This window comes from Mesocricetus auratus, unplaced genomic scaffold, assembly GCF_017639785.1.
Source record: "Mesocricetus auratus isolate SY011 unplaced genomic scaffold, BCM_Maur_2.0 Super-Scaffold_4256, whole genome shotgun sequence".
Classification (NCBI taxonomy): Eukaryota; Metazoa; Chordata; class Mammalia; order Rodentia; family Cricetidae; genus Mesocricetus; species Mesocricetus auratus.
In genome coordinates this window covers 114,488,834-114,511,267 of record NW_024429182.1, presented here as the reverse complement: position 1 = coordinate 114,511,267, position 22,434 = coordinate 114,488,834, and the positions used below count along the sequence as shown (strand labels likewise).

Here is a 22,434-nt window from a genome sequence, read left to right as displayed (position 1 = left end):
AGCTTAGAATGTTGCAGGACCTAGAGATGCTTTATCCTGACCTCACACTTTTCGTATAGCTGTGGTAGACAGAGAGACTGTGAGACTCTCAGGCTGACATTTAAGCCTTCTCAACAGAACTGTCACAAGCCAGCTGGGCTCTTATTTCACTGGTCAAAGACAGTAACAACAGTCACTTCTAATGAAACTTGCATGGGTTGAGAGGAGAACTGAAATACTTAAGAGTGACTCCAATGACCATCACAATGGGCTTGTTTTTTTACTTTTTTACAATCTTTAAAACTTTTTCATACAATACATATTGTATGAAATATCAATATTATCCCCTTCATAACTCTTCTCACACACTTCTCACTTTCCTATCAACCCAGCCATATGTTCTCTCTTTCTCCTCTCTCTCCTACTCCCAAATGAAAATAAAATAAAACAAACTGAAAAACAAGAAGACAGGAAAAAATAGTTGTGGCAGAGAGGATGAAAAAAAAGGCCCACAAAAAAACAGAGTCCATTTTATGTTGGCCTGAGCTTGGGCTTGCCCTGAAGTGTGGTGGATATACCCAGTGACACTCCACTAGAGAAAACTTCTTTCCCATTTCCTGACAGGTATTAATTGCACAGAGTTTCTTGGTTAGGGGTGGGACTTTGTGTCCACTTCCTCTTCTCATGTTGGGATTTTTGTCTGGCTTGACCTTGTGTAGGACATGAATTTGCTGCCACAGTCTCTGTGTGCATCAGTCCTGTTCCCATCTCAGTGATGCTGTTTCCATGGAAGCATCCAGCATCCCTGGCTCTTACAATCTTTCTACCTCCTCTTCTGCACAGATCCCTGAGCCTTGAGAGGAGGGCTTTGATAAAGACATTTCATTCAGGATTGAGTGTTCCAGAGTCTCTTACTCTTTGTACATTGTCTAGTTATGGATCTTTGCTAATTTCTGTGCAAGAAGAAGCTTCTTTGATGGGGACTGAGTGAGACCCTGATCTACAGATATAGCAATATGTCATTAGGCATCATTTTATGTTCTTTTAGCAGAGTAAAATAGTAGGTTTCCCCTAAGGCCCCTGACTTACTTAGTCTTAGGTTCTTGGCACTTCAGCTGTTTTAGATACGGGTTCCGTCTCATGGAGTAGGCTTTACGGTTACTCTGAAAATCTGGTTGGTTACTCCCATCACATTTGTGCCACAACTGCACTAGTATGTCTTGCAGACACATTGCTGTGGCAGGTCACAGGGTGTAGCTGTGCGATAGTGATGATTGATTTTCCTCTCCAGTAGTGCATAGAATACCTGCCTGCACCATGGATACTAGTCTGTAGGGCTAGAGCTTCTAGTGAGGCACCAGCACAATTTCAAATTTTCTCTAAAGTAAAATTCAATATTTAGAGGTATTAGGCAAAAAAGTTCATTCAAAAAAGTTATGTTCTTGAAGGATTAAATTTGATTTATCTGGAAAAACTCACATTTTGCTTAATTTGAAATAATGGCACTTATTTAAACTCCATCTGCTTGAATTTTGCAATAGTCTTTGCTGACATTCTGTTTATAGATGAATATGTCTTCCAAAAGCCACTGCTCATATATTTAAATCTGTGTTTATGTTATGCTGTGTCTTACAACTTTTAACTTGTCTCATTAACTACAGTACAAGATAAGAATCTTGTCTTATTGATTTATACTTTTATGCTTGGCATTATAGAAAAGGATAATGTAATTAATGCTAATATGCTCGATGGGTTTATCAGTTAGTAGCTTATGAATCACTGTAATTATGCATCTTGGCATTAGGAGATGTCACAGAAGTTGAAAACACTTCAGATAATATTTTGGGAGTTGCTTATGGTGCTCTATGGCTGATGTAGAAAGCCAGAGTGCAGACTGCCTCAATTTCAAGGTCAGCTCTGGCTTGCACTTGATGAATCACAGGGCAATCAGGCCTTTTCAAATATCATTTTTCTGTGATGTTTTCACATGCTTTGTTTGGCTGTAAGATTTGGATGAATTTTAACTTTAAAAAAAATAGGGAGCAAATACAAGTGCTCGGGAGGGATTCGATTGCCCAAGGTTTTGCAAGGCTCCAAACACTCTTCAAAATAAGCCCATCCTAGCTTTTCAGCACACGCCCTTCCTGGATGAGCAGAGAGAGGGTGACTCTCATCCTCATGAAATGCAAAGCACTCGGGGACAGCGACATGTGAGGACAGAGCTTGGCCCAGGAAGATGGTGTCTATAATTTCATGGCGGAATTATTTCCCATGGGAAGGTTTCACCAACACAGTTACTCACTGGTCCAATCCCAACAATGCAAGTATGTTTCCAGAATCAATCACCCTTAATCGGTTCCACATGTGCTTGTAAATATTAATATAAAGCCCTCTGTAACAGGGATCCTTGTTGTCCTTCTGCTGAGAGCAAAGGTGCGTGAGGGTGTGACACACTGTGAGGATTCTGCTTAGGGCAGCAGTTCTAAACCTGTAGGTCCTGACCCCTTTGGGAAGGTCGCATATCGAAAGCACATCGAATACCTGCATATCAGATATTTACATCACAATTCATAACAATGACACAATTACAGTTATGAAATAGCAACAAAATAATTTTATGGTTGGGGTCACCACAACGTGAGGAACTGTATTAAAAGGTCACAGTATTAGGAAGGTTGAGCACCACTGGCTTAGAGGATCAGGGGTTTAAAACTATTACTGGCATGGTGTGCTATCTGTGCCCTGGGGACATGTCATTCAGCTTTATCCATGCTCAGACGGATCACTTATTTGTAAAATGGAGATTAAAGGTCTCACAGATAAAAGGTTTAAGATTTTTGTGGAGAAGAAACGAGCAAGCAGGGTGACATCTGTGGCACAATGCAGACGTATGGTGAGCATGCAGGAAACACCAGCGCACTGTTACAGGGCCAGCGGGTGAAGCACTTGCTGTGTTAGCATAAGGACCAGAGTTTGGATCCTTATAACTTACATAAAGTATCTATAGTCTCCGCTCTGGGGATGCAGGAATAGGAGGACTCCCAGAAGTTCATGGGCCAGCTAAGGAAGATAAAGACCAACACCCAGTGCCATCCTCTGTCACATGTCTCCTGATATGTGTGCTCCTGGACGCATACATTAACACACACACACACACACACACACACACACAAATAAATCAGCTACTGCCAATAATATCATTAAAGTCATCTTATCAGGATGGAAGGATATGAAGGTTATTGAATCCAGCTGCTCACCCAATAATTTAGTACCTGCCGCAGCTTTCCCATCAAGGAGTCTGGCTTTGAGACTTTCTCCCATTGAAGTGAGTAATGCAAAGGCCATAGCTTTCACTGTTCCTGATTACAGAGGACAAATGTAGACCCTTCCCTCCTGACATCCTGGGGTGAGACTGAAAACATCTCAAAGCACAGCTATTCCCTCATTTCCTTGGAATATTTCCTGTCTTTCTCCTTCCCTTCAACACCAACATTTTGGAAAGACTCCCCTGTAGATGTGGTTTGAACTACGTCCAGTCCGTCCTTTCTCTTTGGCACCTGGAGTACAGAGTGATTTGACAGCTCTGCCAACTGCAGCCTACAGGCTCCTGAAGTCCAAAATGAACAACAGAGATAAGTAGTCAGATTGACCCCTTTTGGAACTCTCTAGAATCGCCCCATCACTGTACTTCTCTAAGCAAAATATTTATCTGCTAATCCTTGCTAGACACTCTGTGAAACATACATTGAAACATACATTGGCATCTGTGGCTCTGTTTCACTGTTGAGGAAAATGAGTTTCCGAGAGTCTGAATTGCCCAGCATCCTGTATTTTGAAAGATGTGGTGGGTGAGTCAGGATTTGTCATGGCCGTCTGTCTCCATCATCCCCTGTGGCAAGTAGAGATAAACTATTAGACTGGTTAACACTAGGCACCCTTTATGCGGAAATTAAATTTGTGAAATTGAAGGAAATACAAAGCCCAGCTTTCTCCTGTAAGGAGAATTTCAGTGTAACACACACCACAAGCATAGTCACCCAATAAACTGATAACAGCAAAGCATGGTTCACATGGAACATAACTCCTAGCGTTTCTCTTTAAGATCATTTGTAGACATATGGATATGGTTGTGTGGAGGTGGCAATATGGGTGTAAGAGCAGCTAGTGATAAAGAAGTGTAGGCATAACTGTACAGATGGAGGATTTTTCTGGATTTCTCTGTGTTGAAGCAGATGTACAGAGCTACTGTGGGCCTGAGGCATGGACGCTGGGTACAAGAAATGAGAGTCGGGGCAAAGGCAGGTTTGGAGAGAAAGAAGGGGGTTGGAAGGGGAGCTGGGGAGGTAGCTCAGTTGGTAGAGTGTTTGTCCAGTATCACAGCTCTTTCCTCAGCACTGCATGGACCAGTTGTGCTGAAGCGAGCCTGACTCTCAGCACTTGGGAGGTGGAAATTGAAGAACCGGACACTCCGTGTTATTCCTCAGCTACACAGCTATTTCAAGGCTATCTACCCTATCTCAAAGGAAGGAGAGGGGGTTAGCGAAGAAGGGGGAAAGAAATATCTTCTATAAGCATATAGATATCTGAAATACAGCTAAAGGGGAGTAGTGTTGCAGGGAGACAGTTGCAACCACCTAATTCTGGAGCCTTCCATTAAAGTCACATAAATGATCTTAGACTCTAAGACAACCCAGCAGTGACATTTACAAAATGGTGTCCTCATAAAGGCAGCCAGCCTATAAACTGCAGCAAGATAACATTGTAAGTGAGATGCCTTACCTCCTCTTTCCCTCACAGGCTGTGGGCTGCGACAGACAACTGGGAAGCAGTGCCAAGGAGGACAACTGTGGCGTCTGTGCAGGGGACGGCTCCACCTGCAGGCTGGTGCGGGGTCAGGCCAAGATACACCTGGCTCCTGAGAAACGTAAGTTTTGAAACCCACTTCTGTGTTACGAGGGATCAATATGTGTTTTCCATTCTTACAAGAACAGTGTATTCCTACAGTTCTATATTACCATAGAACAAGCTGTGTTTTCCATTCTTATTGGAAAACTTATTCCTAATGCTGAACTTGTCTGGGCAGAATTAACTTTGGCCTCTTTTCAGAAAGTCAAATCTCTTCCTTTTCAAAAATTGTTATTATTTTTCAGTTTTCTGTTTTGAAAGAGCACATAAAATCTATTTCCCTCAATTCTTTAAGGGCCCCCATTTTTTGAGTTATTATCATTACAAACCTCACCATTTAAAAAATATTTGGTAGTCAACTGTTAAATAGCCTAAAACATTTTTCAGGTAAACTGGGGTCATAATTTTATTTTATTTGTCTTCTTTTGGTTGTTAACAAGACAGAAAATGATATAATATTTATTTTATCTTTTGTTTTTGGTTATCTATTGAAGCCATCTGCTTTCTCAGTTCTTAAATTTTATTGTTGTAAACTTCATGTTATTGGGAATGCTATCCTTCAGCCGGTCACACCTATTTCAGATGTGGTTTTCAGGTTTTCAGGTTGTTACTTAGCTTTGATTTTTTGCTTGTGTTGGGGAAGCAGTGCTTTGGAAGCTATGCTTATTCAGCTGTTTTGTTTTCTCATCTCAGTAGAGTCTCCCTTTAATTTCGGGGTCAACTGTATACATTAGTGGCCACCTAGTACATAATTTAAGTTTTTCAGGACATATCATCCCTGTCTCAGCTACTCAAAACCATTGTCCCATGAGAGCACCCACAAACAAACAAATGTAGTCATGTTCCAATGAAACTCAATTTAAAATAAGTAAGCTGCAGGCTGAAACCTGCAGAACAGGAACCTGTTCTGACTTTGAAGAAGAGAGAACACTCGTGCAAGTCTTCAGTCAATACTCCTTTGGTTTTGCTTTCTACTTGTCTAGTTTTGAAATATTTATTTATATCTTATGTATATATGTGTCTGAATGTATATACATGTAACACATGTGTGCCAGAGTCATAGAAGTCAGAGGGAACATGAGATCCTCTGGAACTAGGGTTACAAACATTTGTGAGCTGTCATGTGGACACCGGGAACTGAACATGGGGTCTGCTGCAAGGGCAATGAGTGTTTTTTTTTAATCACTGAGCTTTTTCTCTATTCCCCTTTCTATTGTTTATTGTTTTCTATCTTTAAATTTTCTATTCATCTGTGTGTCTGGTTGTTGTATAACGTTGGGATCTTAGCTATTCCTTGGATAAGGAGCCCATTATAGGAATGGAAGGAAGGTGGAAGAGAAGGGGGAAGATGAGTGGAGTACAAGAAGTAGAGAGGACAGGAAGCAGGGAGGACAGGAAGCAGGGAGGACAGGAAGCAGGGAGGACAGGTGGAAAAAGTCTCCTAAGAAGGGGAAATATATATTTCATGTGTGGTATAACACTAAAGACAAACCTGCCATTTTGTTGGTGTTTTGTTTTGTGGGTTTTTTTTTGAGACAGGGTCTTGCCACGCAGCCCAGGCTGACCCCTTTGAAGTCTCCTGAGTACTAGAGTTCTAAGCATGCTCCATCACATCAAACAAGACAGGCTTCATTGTGGTCCTGCTCATCTGCTACTCCAGGCTGAATGCACATCGAGGAGTAGATTAGATAAAGTGTTGTTTAAGAGTCAACCACAAAAGCTGTCATCAGTATGGTTTATATCCTGGGTCAGATGGAATCATCAAAACAATTTAGACAAAGGAGTGGCTCAGGAGAACTCACCGATCACCTTCAAGGACAACCTAGAAGCAGGGAGTTCAAATAGGAAACTTCCTTTAAACACCCAAGGGCCTTGGTTTGAGGGAGTTTGACAGGAGATGGTGAAGATGGTATGCTTGAAAAGATATTGAGGAGGAGGAATTCCAGGATCAGAGTTCAAGGTTCTTTTGAGTAACTACTACAGTAAGAGACACAGGATGAAGCAACATCTTTGGCTTGGGTAGCTTGTTCTGCTCACTTCTCTTCTGAGATTAGGCATACTCAGGAAGGAGGCATCTATCAAGGTCAAGAGCCCATCTCTCTGATTTTTCTTCTCTCAAGTCTTGACTCTCTGGATAGTCAACTCCTTTGTATCCTTCTGATGCTTTCCAACAACTATTGAGTGCATTTTTTGTGGCTGGAGGCTGGTTAGAAACATACCAGCCCATAATGGCTGGTGGGAAGATGCCCTTACTAGTGGCACTCAGTCATGAATGTAGGTGGGTTCACCCAAAGAGAGCATGTAGAACATGAGAAAGCCGTGGATTGTACTCAAGGAACTCCAACATTTAATCAGAGAAGAGGAGTGAGTAGTTGAACGCAGAACTTAGCAAGAGCAGAGTCACAGAAGCCACAAGGACTGGTCATCTCAAGGAAGTTAAATGCTCTTGTGAAGATGGCTGGAATCCAGGACTGCCCCCCCCCTGTTCTGTCAATTTGAAGATGACCAGTAGTATTCACAAGAGCGGCATCAGTGAATTTCAGATATGCAAGCTTGATCACAGTGAGCAGATGAGGAAAGAGAAGATGGAGTTGGAGAACATGATGGAAAATGATATGTGTTCCATCCTCCTGGTTCTATTTGGTTCTTCACTAGGTAGAAGAGTTGGTAACCGAGAATAAGGACAGTGAGATGTGCCCTCTAGGGGGAACGGAAATAGAACTCACTAATGATGTAAAAAGATAGAGGGATCATGGTGAGAGCCAGGTAAAGTTGGAAACGAAATTCATGGAGGTTCCATTCCATGGACTTCATGAAGTAGGTGACTCTGACAGCTAGTGTGTCAACAGAAATGCGCGTATTCCAAATCTCATGAAACCCAGTTTATAAACTTCAGAGTCATATGTGTCCTCTGAAAAGAAGTCTGGACTGATGGTCAAGGCTAGAGAAGCTGCTCTCCCCTGCTCAGTGTTGTCTTCCAGAACTCCAGCTCTTTACTCTCCACATTCTGGGATTGTGAATTTGTCTTCATGGCTGCAGAGTTGAAAGGTTAGACATCGCATCCACCTCCCAGATAAAAAGAGCTGGTAATAGAGACTCTTTCTTTTTTTTCTCTTCCTTTTTTTCATTTAAGTTAGAAACAAGCTTGTTTCACAAGTCAATCCCAGCTCCCTCTCCCTCCCCTCCTCCCCTGCCCTCCCCACAAGACCCCCCAGCCCCCAACCAATCTCACTCTGATCCCCGGGGAGGGTGAGGCCCTCCATGGTGGATCTCCAGAGTCTGTCATGTCATCCAGGACTCTTTCAATTCTGTGTCGTTATTCAGAAAGAGAAGTTGTCCCTTAGAGCTTCTTTGTCACTGACCAGAACTATAGCCTGAGACACTATTGCTTTTGAGGGGATAGAAACCAGGTGTTAAGCATCCCACCCATCATTGTCATTGGTACAAAACAACATAATTCTTTATGATTACACAAGTTCTCTTCAGATGCATGATGCCATTTTATTTCACTAGGTCTTCTGCATTCTAGCTTTGAGGTGGTCAAACCCATTCTACAAAGACCAGGGGTGTTACGAAATGTCTCACAAAATTAATCCTAGAAAACACCTTAAGAAAGGTTTTTAAGAGAGCATCGGATGGGTGTTGGGGAAGGATCACACAAGAATGGGATGGAGGAGAAAGCAAAACTGGAAGAATAGCCCAGATCTGGCAGTTTGAAGAGGCAGGCTGTCCTCTGAAGGACTATTCAGCAAGGCTCCCCGTGAGGGCACAAGCACAACAAAACATGCAGTTCAGCTCAGTGTTCTGAGAAGCACCTAGAGTAAGGGCTTGCCTTTAAAAGTTCACCAGAGAAGACTGCATTTTTAGCAGAGTCCGAAAGGAATTAGTCACCGAGGCCGTTCTAATTGAACCAGAACAGAAGCTGGTGGAGCTGTGTCCTGAAACCATCTGTCTGGTTTTGTTTTCGTAGAAAGTATGGACCAGAGGTACTGAATGGAAAGGGACACAGGAGGGAGCTTTGTGCTAGCTCAAGGTGCCGGCCTAGCAGTGCATCATTCTTGGTGTATGTAGGCAGGGTGTGTCCATATTCCTGTGAGTGCACATCCAACTGTCTGCACGTGTATGGGTGCAGGCCAGAGGTTGTCATCACGTGTCCTCCTTGACTGCTTTTAGTGTTTGAGACAGGATCTCTCACTGAACCTGGGACTCACCAGTTCATCTAGGCTGACTGGCCAATGAACCCCAGATCTGTATCTCCAAAGTGGGCCACTATGCCTGTCTGGGGAACTGAACCAGGGTTCTCATACTTGTGTGGCAAATAGTTTAGTGCCTGAGCCATCTCGGAGGTCCTAGTTTCTCACTCTTGATGAGGTCCTTCCTCCCCTGTCCCTTTCTCTCCCTTTAGGTCTACATCTTCTTGCCTCTCCCCTGCTCTTTCCTCCCTCCATCCTCCCTTCCCTCCTCGTTCTGCTTCCCTCCTTTCCTCTCATTGACTGTCAGCTTTCGAGGTATAGATCCTTACAAGAACCTGTTGAAATTATTGATAGCTTTAAAAAAAATGAGGACACAAAGTTGGGTGGGTATGAGTGTGTAGGCCTGGGAGAAGTTGGTAGAGGGATGAATATGATAAAAATAAAACGTATGAAACTCCCAAAGAACTAATGAGACCTTCTCTTCAAGTAAAGTGTTTTTTCCCAGGAAAATCTGTGTGTGTATAAGCCGCAAATTCGTCATTCTGGTTTTCTTTTCTTCTCCTTTTCCTTTTGTTTGCGTATGACACGTACGTGTGATTGTACATCTGTGTGCAGGTGCAGACACCCACCTAGGCACATGTAAGCTGAGGCCAGGGTAGGAATTTGGGAGTCCTGCTTCGTCATTATCTTCTTTGCTCCCTTGTGACAGGGTCTCTCGCTGAGCCTGGAGCTTGGCATTTTGCCACTAGACTAGCTGGCCAGCAAGCCCTGGAGATCTTCCTGCCCATTCGGGATGCTTCTAGTTAAGACTCCCAAAAGAGTCTAATGGTTTTGCTTACTCTCTACAGAAAGGAGAGCCAGAGTGCGCAGGCAGACCCTTCTAGACAAGGAGTGAGTGATGGGGTGAATGCTGGCATTTCCTCCACTTGGAGCCCACGTGCCAAGGCTAAGGCTAAAGGTAGCATGCTTACACGAAAGCACAGGGCTTCCTGTTCTTGATTCTTTCTCTTGGTGGCCCCATCCTGTCTGCTGTGGCTCTGAAACTGGCCAGCTGAAGCCAGTTTGGCTGGGAGTTCCCTGGGCCATATGGAAGCACTTCCCTTAATCACACTTTGTGTGAAAGAAACGTGGGAAATGAAGCCAGGGCTCCTTGGAGTGTGCATCACCGAGGCCTGCAGGGTCCACGTAGCTTCTAAGCCCAGGTCTTGCCAAGCAATCATTCCCAGGGACTCTCCTTGAGTCAAGGCATGGCTAGGAGAAGCTATTGGCACAGCCTCCCACTGGATAGAGTGCAGAAGGCTGCATACAGGATATCAGTTCCATCGTGCAGCAAGTCAGACACAAGGTATAAGAGCCTGGAGCCAAAGCCTTAGCTATGAGAAAAATCAGAAATGAATCCAGATACAACACAACAATTTCCTGTTCGGAGTCAGGTGGGGACTGAACTAACAACCAGCATAAATAGATTTACATGTTGGAAAAGATGCTGGAAGTCACTCAAGTTTCGAGGCAAAAAACTCTGGTGGTCTTTAGTATAAAAAAATTAAGTAAAATGTTTTAAATTATGAAGTTGGAAAGATGGCTCAGTGGTCAAGAACACTTGCTGCTCTTGCAGAGGACCTGAGTTTGGTTCCCAGCACCCACATCTGGACACTCACAACTGTTTGTAACTCCAGATTCAGGGGACCCAAAGCCCTTGTCTAGTCTCTGAGGTGGACACACACACACATGCACAGATATGAAATCAACCTTAAAAATATAAAGGAAGGATTTTAATTGACTAATAATTCTATACATGTGTGGAATAAGTTTTGGGATTTATTTGCTTATCTTTAAATAATGGGTTATTTTTAAATTAAAATAATTTATGTTCATAGAGTGTTTTGACTGCATATATATCTGGGCACCACATACATGCAGTTCATACAGAGCTCAGAAAAGGATGTCAGATCCCTTGGAACTGGAGTTAGAGATGAATGTGAGCTGCCATGTGGGTGCTGGAAATCGAACGCAGGTCTTCAGGAAGAGCAAACAGTGCTCTTTACATAGAACAGCAACGAAGAAGCTATTGACACACACTTGGGGACTTCCATGTTTGTCCCTTACTTTGGTTTCATCCACTTGAGGGCATGCTGAGGCAAGTAAAAAAGACCGGCTCGCCTGTTCTGTGCTCTTCACCCATTTTGTCAAGTGATAACTAAGCTTATTGGTACTATGGCAGCTAAGGGCAGACAGGGATGTCAGTTCTTCACTCAAGTGTGAACATTGTGATGATAACCATGCCCTCAGCATCCTGATGCTCACATTCCAGGCTGAGGAGACCACAGGCTGTTCCACAGTGTGATGCATATGAGTTTTCCTCACCACACACTGCTCATTGATACTTTGGCACTTCCAAAGATAACCTACAAACTCAATATGATCCATGGTAGGGAAGACTGAATGTGAGATAAAGGACTTGCCAGCAGATAAACAGATTGGTTTTCATTCTCCATTCTCATCACTGTTCTGCCTCCCCATTCATCCTTCAGTGGCAAGATTCTGATGACAAAGTAGGCTTCATCCCAGGGATGCAGGGATGGTTAAACATACGAAAGTCCATCAATGTAATCCAACATATAAACAATCTGAAAAAGAAAAACCACATGATCATCTCACTAGATGCCGAAAAAGCCTTTGACAAAATCCAACACCCCTTCATGATAAAGGTCTTAGAGAGATCAGGGATAACAGGAACATACCTAAACCTAATAAAGGCAATATGCAGCAAACTGACAGCCAGCATCAAACTAAATGGAGAAAAACTCAACAAGACTCCTCTAAAATCAGGAACGAGACAAGGTTGTCCACTCTCTCCATATTTCTTCAATATTGTGCTTGAAGTTCTTTCTAGAGCAGTAAGACAACAAAAGGAGATCAGGGGATACAAATTGGAAAGGAATAAGTCAAACTTTCACTATTTGCAGATGATACAATAGTCTACGTAAGTGACCTGAAGAATTCTACCAGGGAACTCCTACAGCTGATAAACACCTTCAACAAAATGGCAGAATACAGATTAGCTCAAAATATCAGTAGCCCTACTATATATAGACAATACTCTGACGCTGGATCTTTAGCTGGTGATGGAAAAATCAAACAAAAGTTGTTGCTGCTTTTTAAAAATTATGTGTGTGTATATGTGTGTGTGTATGTGTGTGTGTATGTGTGTGTGTGTGTGTTTTGCCTGCCTGCATGTATGTGTGTACCACATGTTTGCCTAGTGCCTGGGGAGGTGGTCAGAGGAGGGTGTTGGATATCCTGGAACTAGAATTGTGAATGGGAGCCACCACCATGTGAGTGCAGGGAGCTGAGTCCGTGCTCTGTGCAAAAGTGTTCTTTCAGATTGAACTATCTCGCCAGCTCCCTCCCTTGGCACTGCAACTTCATGGATGGTTCCTTCCTGTGACACAGAACAAATAGCTTGGAACTAGAAATTCAAAGTCAGTTCTTACCTGGCTCATTTGCATGTTTCTGCCTCTATCTTCCCATGGAGAGAAAGAAAAGTGGCATGTGGACCTTGTTGAGAAAGATTATCATAGGATTATCATAGCAAAGCAGGTAGACCCTGGACTTCCCCCTTCTTTGTGAAATAATGCTGTGCTTCTGGTGAAATACACGGCCCTTCCAAAAGCCTGTGTCATCTGATCTCCATAATGTCCTGTGCTGCCATTTGCCTCTCATATATTAAGATACAATCACATGGAGTCTCTGGAAGATTCTAGAATGCCAAGGATCATTTCTATCTTGGTGCATTCTTTCTTGCACCAACCCATCCATGGCCTGGTATATGCTTCTTCAGTTTCTTAGCATGGTTATCTGGTTCTCATTCTTTGGATCCAGCTGCATATTAGACAGACATTTAATCTGCCTGAAGGTAGCCCATTTCCTTTGTTTAGTTCCTGCTTAGCCTTTGTTACAAAAAGTGCTTACTTTCCTTTGTGTTTAACTTACATCCCACAGTAGGAACATTTTATAAAAGTCAGTGTCAGGTGTGTTATGATGTCCATTCATTCCTAATGCTGGGCCAGTGTCAAGCACAGCCTCGGAGCTCAATTAACTTGGAACTAACGAGCGTATACACTGAGCCAGGCGTGGTTCTGCTTCCTGCTATGATGTCAGTGGTGCTTGATGGCGTTGTGCAATAGGCTTTGCCTAGATGCCAAAGAGCGCTGTAATAACCTCAGTTTGGCTGCCAACAGTCGTGAGCACAGGCAAGATGCTTCACGGGCTGGGGCCTTGGCTCTTTCATCTGCACAGTGTGTTAACACAGGGGAGTTCTGAGACCTTCACTAGGACTGAATTCTTAAAAATGTATCTGCAGCTTATTCCTTGTTTAAAAAAATAGACTCTGAGATTGAATGGGGGTTTGAGAAATGAGACTTATAATCTTACGTGAAATAGTTTTCTGAAATTTTAATGAGAAGATTTCATAGAGATGGCTTAAAGAGCCTGGGGATGTTTCTATGCCCCACCAAAGTGAGTTGGTGTGAAGTTTCTTCTCTGTCCTGAAATCGCCTTGATTACTTTTGTACTTGTACAGTCCACTGTCAACACCTGCGAGCTAGGCTTCTTATTCATATCCTGAACTCTCTTCTTGGTGTGTGAGCTCCTTCCTTCAAAATCCCCTTTACACTTAGTCCAACCCCTGACACCTAGTATGTTCTCAGAGAGAGGGTATTGTCCTGACCTGAACAGATGAGAATAGCCCACTTTTGGATCAACAACTCCATAGTAGCAATTCCCAAGGTCACTGAATGAAATGAAGACTCCCAGTGTTATCCAGGAGACATGACATCCACCAACCAGATGAAAGCTCTGGGTCTAATTAGCACTAATACTTGTTAGGTGCTGCTGCTTTTGCTGGTGTCTCCCTCTACTGGTTGCCTGTTCATTTTTGTGCCAGGCACAATTTTTTTTCTTGAATGTTCTGATTTACTGCTATCTGGTAATACACCATCATGCCTCTCCATTTGACAAATGCAGAAATTATCTGAAGGGGATGTAGTGCCTTGTTTTAGGCTTCACAACTCATGAGTAGCTAGAATGGTTTGGCTTCAGGTCTGTGTGCTCAGATACTCTCCCAAACTATCCTGAAAAGACAGCTAAGTGAGCATGAGGTGAAATGTACCCAAGCTTTAGAGTGACTAGGCTAGAACAGAAATGGAAACAGAGATAGGTATGGCTGCCTCCACCAACCATTTCTCCTTGGTGGAGCCTAGCTTCATGGGTCCTTATCCAGTATGCAAATCAAGATCACCTGTACAGCTTGTCCCATCTTGGAATATTCACTTCTGCCCGACAATTTTACAATTTCCTGGGAGTGAGTCAGGGGACAGTATACCACCAGACCTCCCAGGTGATTGCTATGCACCTCTGGCTAACACCTCTACTCTTCAGCCTCAGTATCCCCACTGAAGACAACTGACAAATTTAGTCTTGCCCGACTCTTAATTTCTTAGATGCCACACTCAGGCAGAAAAGAAGAGGCACAGTAGGATTTTGTGGAACATCTGAGTAGAGGTTTTGTTTTGGACCCTCTCCCCCCTACACACACCCCACCCATTCATTACTGTCAGTTGTTCAGTTAGCCATGGAGGTAAAGCATCAACACACATTTGCCTGCACACACTGCTGTTGCCTCACTCTTTTGGGGTAAAGGCAATTTAAGTCAGTAAATAAACATGACCAGAGACTCAGCAATGCTTGACTTCCAGGGGTGTGATGTAGCCTTATGGCTCAGGGGGTGGTGGGAGAAGTGTGGCTCCAGGCAGGGTACAGAGGAATCCATTTCCAGCTTGCAGCTGGTTGCTGTCCTTGTCTCAAGCCCTGCTGCATTCCTATCCCCTTTGATGCTATCTCTTCTTACTATTCTTTTCTCTGCTTTAGCTCATTGGTTCATTTCACCTCTCCTATCTCCATTTGTGGAAAAGAGTCTGGAAACCTCCTGCAGCTTTAGAACATGGGTGCCCACATGCTGAATCTCTGTCATACACACAGCCTGCCACAGCACCACAGAGTGACAGCCGAACTCAAGACAGATTTCATTACTGTAGCCCTGAAAAGTTGTCTGTCTCTGCTACTCATGGTGTGACAGAAGGTGCTACCTTTAGTTTAAGCCATGCCAGATGGTTGAGGTCATGTGGGGGCAGTGCCAACCATCATGTTCTTGCAGATGACAAGCATTTTCATACCTGTTAGCTCCTTGTAAAGGCAAGCATATTATTTGCAACTTTATGGGGTCTAAATATTATGAACACTAGTATCTATCCAGATATCTTTCTTCCTGAAAAAGAAACTTGTATATGCCTTTGAATGGAGTATGTGTTGTAATTGTTGTGAGAGCCTTGTGCATGCGTGTGTGTGTGTGTGTGTGTGTGTGTGTGTGTGTGTGTGTGTGTGTGTGTGTGTGTTTAGGTAACAGAAAATATAGGTAAGGGGCGTCTCAGGGTTTCTGTTGCTGTGGTAAAGCCCCATGACCTAGAGCATCTTACGGAGGGAAGAATGTGCTTCATCTTACAGTTCTCCAGTCACACTCCATCACTGAGGAAGGTAAGGGCAAGGACTCGAGGTAGGAACCTGGAAGCAGGAGCTGGTACAAAGGCCGCAGAGGGATGTTTTTCACTTGCTTGCCCCCTGATGCTCTCACTGGCCTTCTGGACCTGCTTTCTAATTAGACTCAGGACCACCTGCTCAAGGATGGCACCACCCACAGTGAGCTGGGCCCTCGCACACCAATCATTAATAAAGAAAGTGTGCTGCAGACTTGCCTACAGGCAATCTTGTAGAGCCATTTTCTCAATTAAGACTCCCTCTTCCCAGATGTCTAAGTCTATGCCAAGTTGGCAAGACCAATCAGCACAGGGAAAAGAAAAGTAACACGAAAATATTTGAACAAAAGGGCATTTAGCAAAATCAGGTCCAATCGATAGAAAAGATCTCACACACTCTCATACACAGACACACAGATGCAGTTACAGACACAGATGCGCATGTGAACACACACACACACACACACACACACACACACACACACACACACCAGTAATAGGAAAGTAGAGATATTGCTAACATGATGGTCCTTGGAATACTTTTTCCTTGTGTTAATCTTGGAATGTATATATAATATACATACATACTTGCTGGGCTTACTAGTGAAAATAAGCAATTTGATATACATTACAGTGGGGGGGCTACAGTTAATACTTAGTGAATCCTTATTTTTTTCTGTACAACATTTTTTTGAAACAAGGTTTCTCATATATCTGAGAATGATTTACACTCCTGACTCTTTTGCCTTCAAAATGCTGGGATTATTAGTGTACATCACCACACCCTGGTCTGTTTCCTGTGTATCTTGTCACTTAGCAAAGCCATGATCCACAACAGGAAACTAGAGATTGAAAAAAAAGAGAGAGAACAGTTGGATTTGAGAACAGAGTGTGTGTGTGTGTGTGTGTGTGTGTGTGTGTGTTTGGGGGGTGCTGCAAACTCAATCACAAGTCTATGTAGTGACTGTAAAACCAAACGGTGGTGCCAGAGGAACATCTGTAATGGACCCACTGGGTTTGCAAAGGGTAAACTGGGCTCTCAGAAGAAGAGTTAAGGGTGGAGTCTATGGTTCAAACTCAGCTCCATGATGCTGGGCAAAGCATTGAAACATGAACAAATCCAGCGTTCTTCATTGCAGAGACAGAGTTCTACTAATTCAAACACGGTGGCTTGTCTCCAGTTACTTAGCGTGGTGCCTGGTTCCCCCAAGCTACTAGTGTCACCAAGGTTCTTCGATGAACAAATATTGCTTGTTGAACACTGAAGGCAACTTCTTAGAGCAAATATCCTTATGATTTTGCAGGTGAACTTGAGGCATTGAAGGTAAGCAACTTGCTCTGGGCAACACACCAATTTTAGGTCAATATGCTGCTATTCCAGCCCATGTTTCTGGGCTCCAGAGTCTGGGTTTATAAACTCCCCGTTCTACATTGCCTCTCTCTATAGTGCATAGTATAAAAATGATGCAAATCCCACCTAAAGAATAAGAAGACAAACCCTGGAAGATGGTGCAGCCATTGGCAGTATCAAGGATATCACAGGACAAATTTCAATGAGAAGGTTTGGGAAGAACTCCAAAATAATCAGTGTCCCGCAGGAACCATTGGCCGCCATCACCACCTCCAAATCTGAGTGTTCCCAGATGTGGGCTTCTTGCCAGCAATATGATGGTTTGGAACGCAGAAGAGGCCTTTGGTAGGTGGGACACACCTCAGCTATTGGGATGAATGTGCCATGATGGGATGGGCAGGATTTGATGGTGCCTCAGACTTGCTTGGCACCCTCATCTGTGCGCCCATGGTGGGAGATTCCTGGAGGCTTCAATGAGCCCACGCTTGCTTTTCCTATACTCGCCCTTGCTTCAGCCTGATCCCAAGCTCTAGGCTAACACCAGACTCGGGGAGTTTGCCAGGAGGCCTAGAGTTGCCCATCTTTGCAGGCAGGATGAATAAACCACAGCTAACAGGGCTTATACCAGAGGGAATGGCTTTTAGGTAGCAACAACAACAAGCAGAGACAAATGCTTTATATTCACCAATGATCTAAAATTTGTGAATCAAGTGCCACCACATCTGTCTGTCCAAGTAGGAGTGTATCAAATCTCAGTAATATGACTTGAATGTCAGATGTCCCCCTACCCCCAGAGTACACCAGGTTTGGTCACCAGCCTCTGGCTGTAGCCACTATGAGACAGTATCATCTTTAGGAGGTAGGGCCTAGTGGAGGAGGTTAGGAGTTAATGTCACGAGCCTGCTTTCTTTTTTCCTCCTTTGAGACAGAATCTCGCTGTGTAGTCTAGGCTGCCCTCAAACTTTTCTCGGTCCTGCTGCCTCAGCTTGTCTATTGCTGAGATTACAGGTACATACACAGCCAGGAGTTGAGCAGTTTTATTCCATTGTGTACTCAGCACCATGATGTGCTCAACACAGGGCCATGAGCTGGAACCTCTAAAGCCATGAGCCCAAATACAGTTATTTCCTAGAGACAGAAAGCTAACGCAGGCAAACCTATATGAAGAAATGTACTTTATGCATGGTATATGTATAATAACCTGGTTGCAAAGCTAGACCTGAGGGCATGGTCCAGTGATCCCTGCTACTCTACTTGGGAGGCTGAGGCAGGAGGATTCCAAGTTCTTGGACAGGTGTGAGTTCAAAGCTGGCCCTGAAAACTTAGTGAGAGCTTGTCTTAGAGTAAAAAGAGGAAGGTTTGGAAGCTAGCTTAGTGGAAGATAGAAGATTCTCAGTTCAATTTCCAGTACTCAAAAAAGATATAAATAAATAAAATGAATAAAAAGTGGTTGTATTCTAGGTTCCAAAGAGTATCTAAAAAATAAATTCCAATAAAACCCAGAAACCAGCAGAAGAGGCCTCGCCCTGCAGCTGCGCCAGTCCCTCCCCCCTCCCGCTGCAGAGGCACAAGGCTAATTAATCCCTCCATCTGGGCTCTGGAGTTCAGCCCCCTCTGTTTCCTCAGAGACCTCACTCCACCCATCAGGCCCTGGCTTTTATCTTCCCTCCCTTTCCCATCAGGGCTCCATGGGACCAGGTCTCTCCCGCCTTTAAAGTATAATTTTTAAAATGTGTCTATGTATACATGTCTATAGGTACATATGTGCATATCAAAATATCTGAGTGTGTAATTTTATGTTTATATGAAATGTGTTTTCATCATTTATTTTTTTATGACTATATCAAGCGAGCTCTTTTAAACACACCGTCTCTATTCCTGCCCAAATCCTTTACCAACCTCTGCTGCCAAGTGTTTGAAAGATTGTTTACATAGGCTGTCTCTACTTTTTCATCATTGTTCATTCCACAGATCAGAGCCTCCCTACAGCCTGCTCCTCAGCATGGGAAGGCTCGTGCAGAACTCAACAGTCCACTTGAAGGCATGTTAAAGGCATCCTTTATTTCCTCTAGACAGTACCTTAGGCCTCTGCCTCCCCGCCCCCACCCCAATGCTTCCGCCTCACAGGATTGATACTTGGTCACCCCTCAGAGCTATACCGTGTCCCCCATACATGACAGTGAAGACACAGTGTTGAAACACCTTTGGGATCTCATCAGGCCTCCCCTTCTGCCCAGATGACCTTGACTTTGCCCTGTTGGCCCAATGGGATGTTATGGTGCAGCATCCTCAGCAGCTCTTGGGGTGCAGGTCCTCTGGTTCCAGCCTACCATGCTGGGGTCAGGTGCCTGAAGGTGAACAGGAATCTGCAGCAGCACATTTCCTGTGATTCATATATAGGATGAAGTGTGTGTGTGTGTGTGTGTGTGTGTGCGTGCGTGCGTGCGTGCGTGCGTGCGTGCGTGCTCATGATGAAAATAGAAAGGGGACAGAGAGAGGGGAGGGCATGATCTTAAGGGAAGAGAGATGGGAATGAGATGGTACATGTGGCCATCCAGTTTTTCCAGAGCCATTTCTTGAAGACACTTTTTACCAATGGATGTTTTTGTCAAACCAACAGCAAACACAGGCAGCTGTGACTGTGCTGGTTTAACTCTGGGTTTTCTTTTCTGTTCCCTCAATCCACGTGTCTGTGTGCTAACTTTGGAGACCAAGACACAGATTGGTCACTGAAACAAAGGACTCTGGTCTAGGCAAGCACTTGGATTTCAGGGTGTAATCACTTTCCCTAGGATTTGCAGAAGGGTGCCCTGACAGGATGCCCCCACACCCTCGCCCCTGTTCCAAACCTTTCCTGTTGCCTCTGCAGTCCACTCTAAGAGTAGCTCAGTGGGAGCCCCAGGGAACTCCCCCATTGACCTGCCAGGGCCTCTGGCCTGAATGCTTTCACATGAAAGTGTGGCAGTGGAGAGACACACACTGCTCAAGGGTACTACGGACTGCATTTGTAGTGACACCGATCACTCCAACTGATCTACTCAAAATGTTTTGTTGTTTGCTTTTTACTCAAAGGAAGTATTTGTTTTGTCTGTTCAAAAATACATTTTAAAACTGTTTTCCTTATATATAATATGCTACATATTTGTCCATAAAGTCCACACTATCCTGGCAAAGGAAACAAAAATAGTCAACAGGCAATGTGATCAATCATAGTTCCAAGAAACTACATTGGTGATCACATTGGTCACATTGGTGGGTCCTTCTAGGCAGGAGTTGTGGGGAAGGTTGACCCTCCCCCACAGAATCAGTACAGGACATACCCAGACCCCAAATTCTCAGCAAAAAGGAGGGGCAAGGGGGGTGGGGAGGCTGTAAAGGCAGACAACAAGCATGTGCTTTTTAAAAAATAATTTATATTTTATTTTATGTGCATTGGTATTTTGCCTGCATGTATGTCTGTGTGAGGATGTTTCATCCCCTAGAACTGGAGTTACAGACAGTTGTGAACCACCATGTGGGTGCTTGGAAGTAAACCCAGGTCCTCTGGAAGAGCAGTCTGTGCTCTTAATCACTAAGCCCTCTCTCCAGCCCCCCAAGAGGGTTTTTAAGGAGAAAAGAGGGAGTCTGTGCTAGAGTGAGTTGGTAAATACTGACTGGACATGTTAGCCAATTAAAGAGTTTTGATTGTTGGACCTCAGTGTTCTGTCTCCAGAACGAATCAGTAGCCAAATAAAGGGAAGGACTTTGAGGACTAGCTTTAGGAATGTAATCTAGGGGGCTGGAGAGATGGTTCATAGGTTAAGAGCACTGACTGCGCTTCCAGTGGTCCTGAGCTCAATTCCCAGCAACCACGTGGTGGCTCACAACCATCTGTAATGAGATCTGGTGCCCTCTTCTGGTTGCAGGCATACATGCAGACAGAACACTATACATAATAAATCTTAAAAACAAAAAGAATGTAATCGAATTGTTTTTAGCAAGGGAGAGGGAAAGGTGGAAAGAAAAACCTGTCAGTACCATGTTTGCCATGCTCAGGCCTGCTAGAGCCCTGCAAAGGTAAAGTGTTTGAGTATGTACAAGATATATCAACAGTTCATGTGATAAAATTGCAGTGCAAATATTATTGGTAGTTGCCTATGTCACAGCTGCTTACTATGCATGTGTGTCTAACACATGCACGACGCATTGTGCCATACAAACAAGTGCTTCTGAGAGTCATGTACAGTCAGGCCACATGAAGTTTTTTCTGGCCTGAGGAGATGGTTCACCACTTAAGTGTTTGCCCTGCAAGCAAAAAGACCAGATCTTGGATTTCCCAAGCCCCATGTAAGTGTCAGCTTGGCTTGGTCACACACCTGTAATTTCATTGTCACAAGGCCAAAAAGGGAATTCCCACAGTATGCTAGCTAGCAACCTCTGGGCTTGATTGAAAGACCCTGCCTCAAAGAAGAAAGAGCCACCTAGGAAGATTCCAGGTATCAACCTTGAGTTTCCATGTGCACCTGCACACATGGGTGTGTCTCCATACTTACAGAGATGGGTATATACATTCACACTACGAACACATACATATGGATAGAAGAAAAGATGTTCACACTCTGCTTTTATTCACTGAGTTTTAATCTGTTGGTTCTCTTAATTTTTCAGTATAAATAGAATTTGCTACCTAATATAGTTATCTACTGTAGATCTTATACCTGGGTTCAATATTTATGCTGCATTTGCACTGTAAGCCTCATTTATCCATCACCCACCACTCTAGTTGTGTTTAGAAAGTAAGCTACAGACATCACATTTTGACTCATGGACCAGTCCTTTCCTTAGCTGCATTTAGTTTTTAAAATCTCTTTAGTCTTTCTTATGTAAAAAACATTTTCTATGCTATTGACTTTGTGTTCTTTTTAGTTGTTCCACAGAATGCTGGGGTGTGTCTGATTATTTTCTCTATTGTCATATACTTTGAAATTCTCTCTGTGTGTCTCTTTCTGTGTCTCTGTGTCTGTGTTTCTGTCTCTCTCTGTCTCTCTCTCTGTCTCTGTCTCTCTCTGTCTCTCTGTCTCTCTGTCTCTCTGTCTCTCTCTGTCTCTCTCTCTGTCTCTCTCTCTGTCTCTCTCTCTCTCTCTCTCTCTCTCTCTCTCTCTCTCTCTCGCTCTGTGTGTGTGTGTGTGTGTGTGTGTGTGTGTGTGTGTGTGTGTTAGGATATGTTTCCAGCAGGCAACCAGGTAGTTGACAGCTTTGTTTTAACTTTCAGTCTCTGCTTCAGGGTTAACAGATGAGAACTCACGGTCCTTATGGGCCATCCCTACATACAGACGGACCCCCACACACATGGCATCCCTACATTCATATGGCCGCCCTACATACATGTGACCACCCACTCCTAGGAATATAATGGACATTGTTTCCAGCTCTTCCA

The 22,434-nt window shown here is 43.8% G+C and overlaps 1 protein-coding gene across 5 annotated transcripts in view; it reads left to right on the top strand.

Annotated features, from left to right (window-relative positions):
* Adamtsl3 (ADAMTS like 3) overlaps positions 1 to 22,434 on the top strand; it is a 287,836-nt gene that overhangs the window by 126,164 nt on the left and 139,238 nt on the right. For all 5 annotated transcript variants that reach the window (XR_005870063.1, XM_040729194.1, XM_040729180.1 and 2 more), the window contains exon 7: positions 4,777 to 4,903. Coding sequence is in view for 4 of the 5 variants with exons in the window: in XM_040729194.1 (XP_040585128.1) it covers positions 4,777 to 4,903 (127 nt within the window). In the remaining variant the exon portion in view is untranslated. The remainder of the gene's footprint in view (positions 1 to 4,776; positions 4,904 to 22,434) is intronic.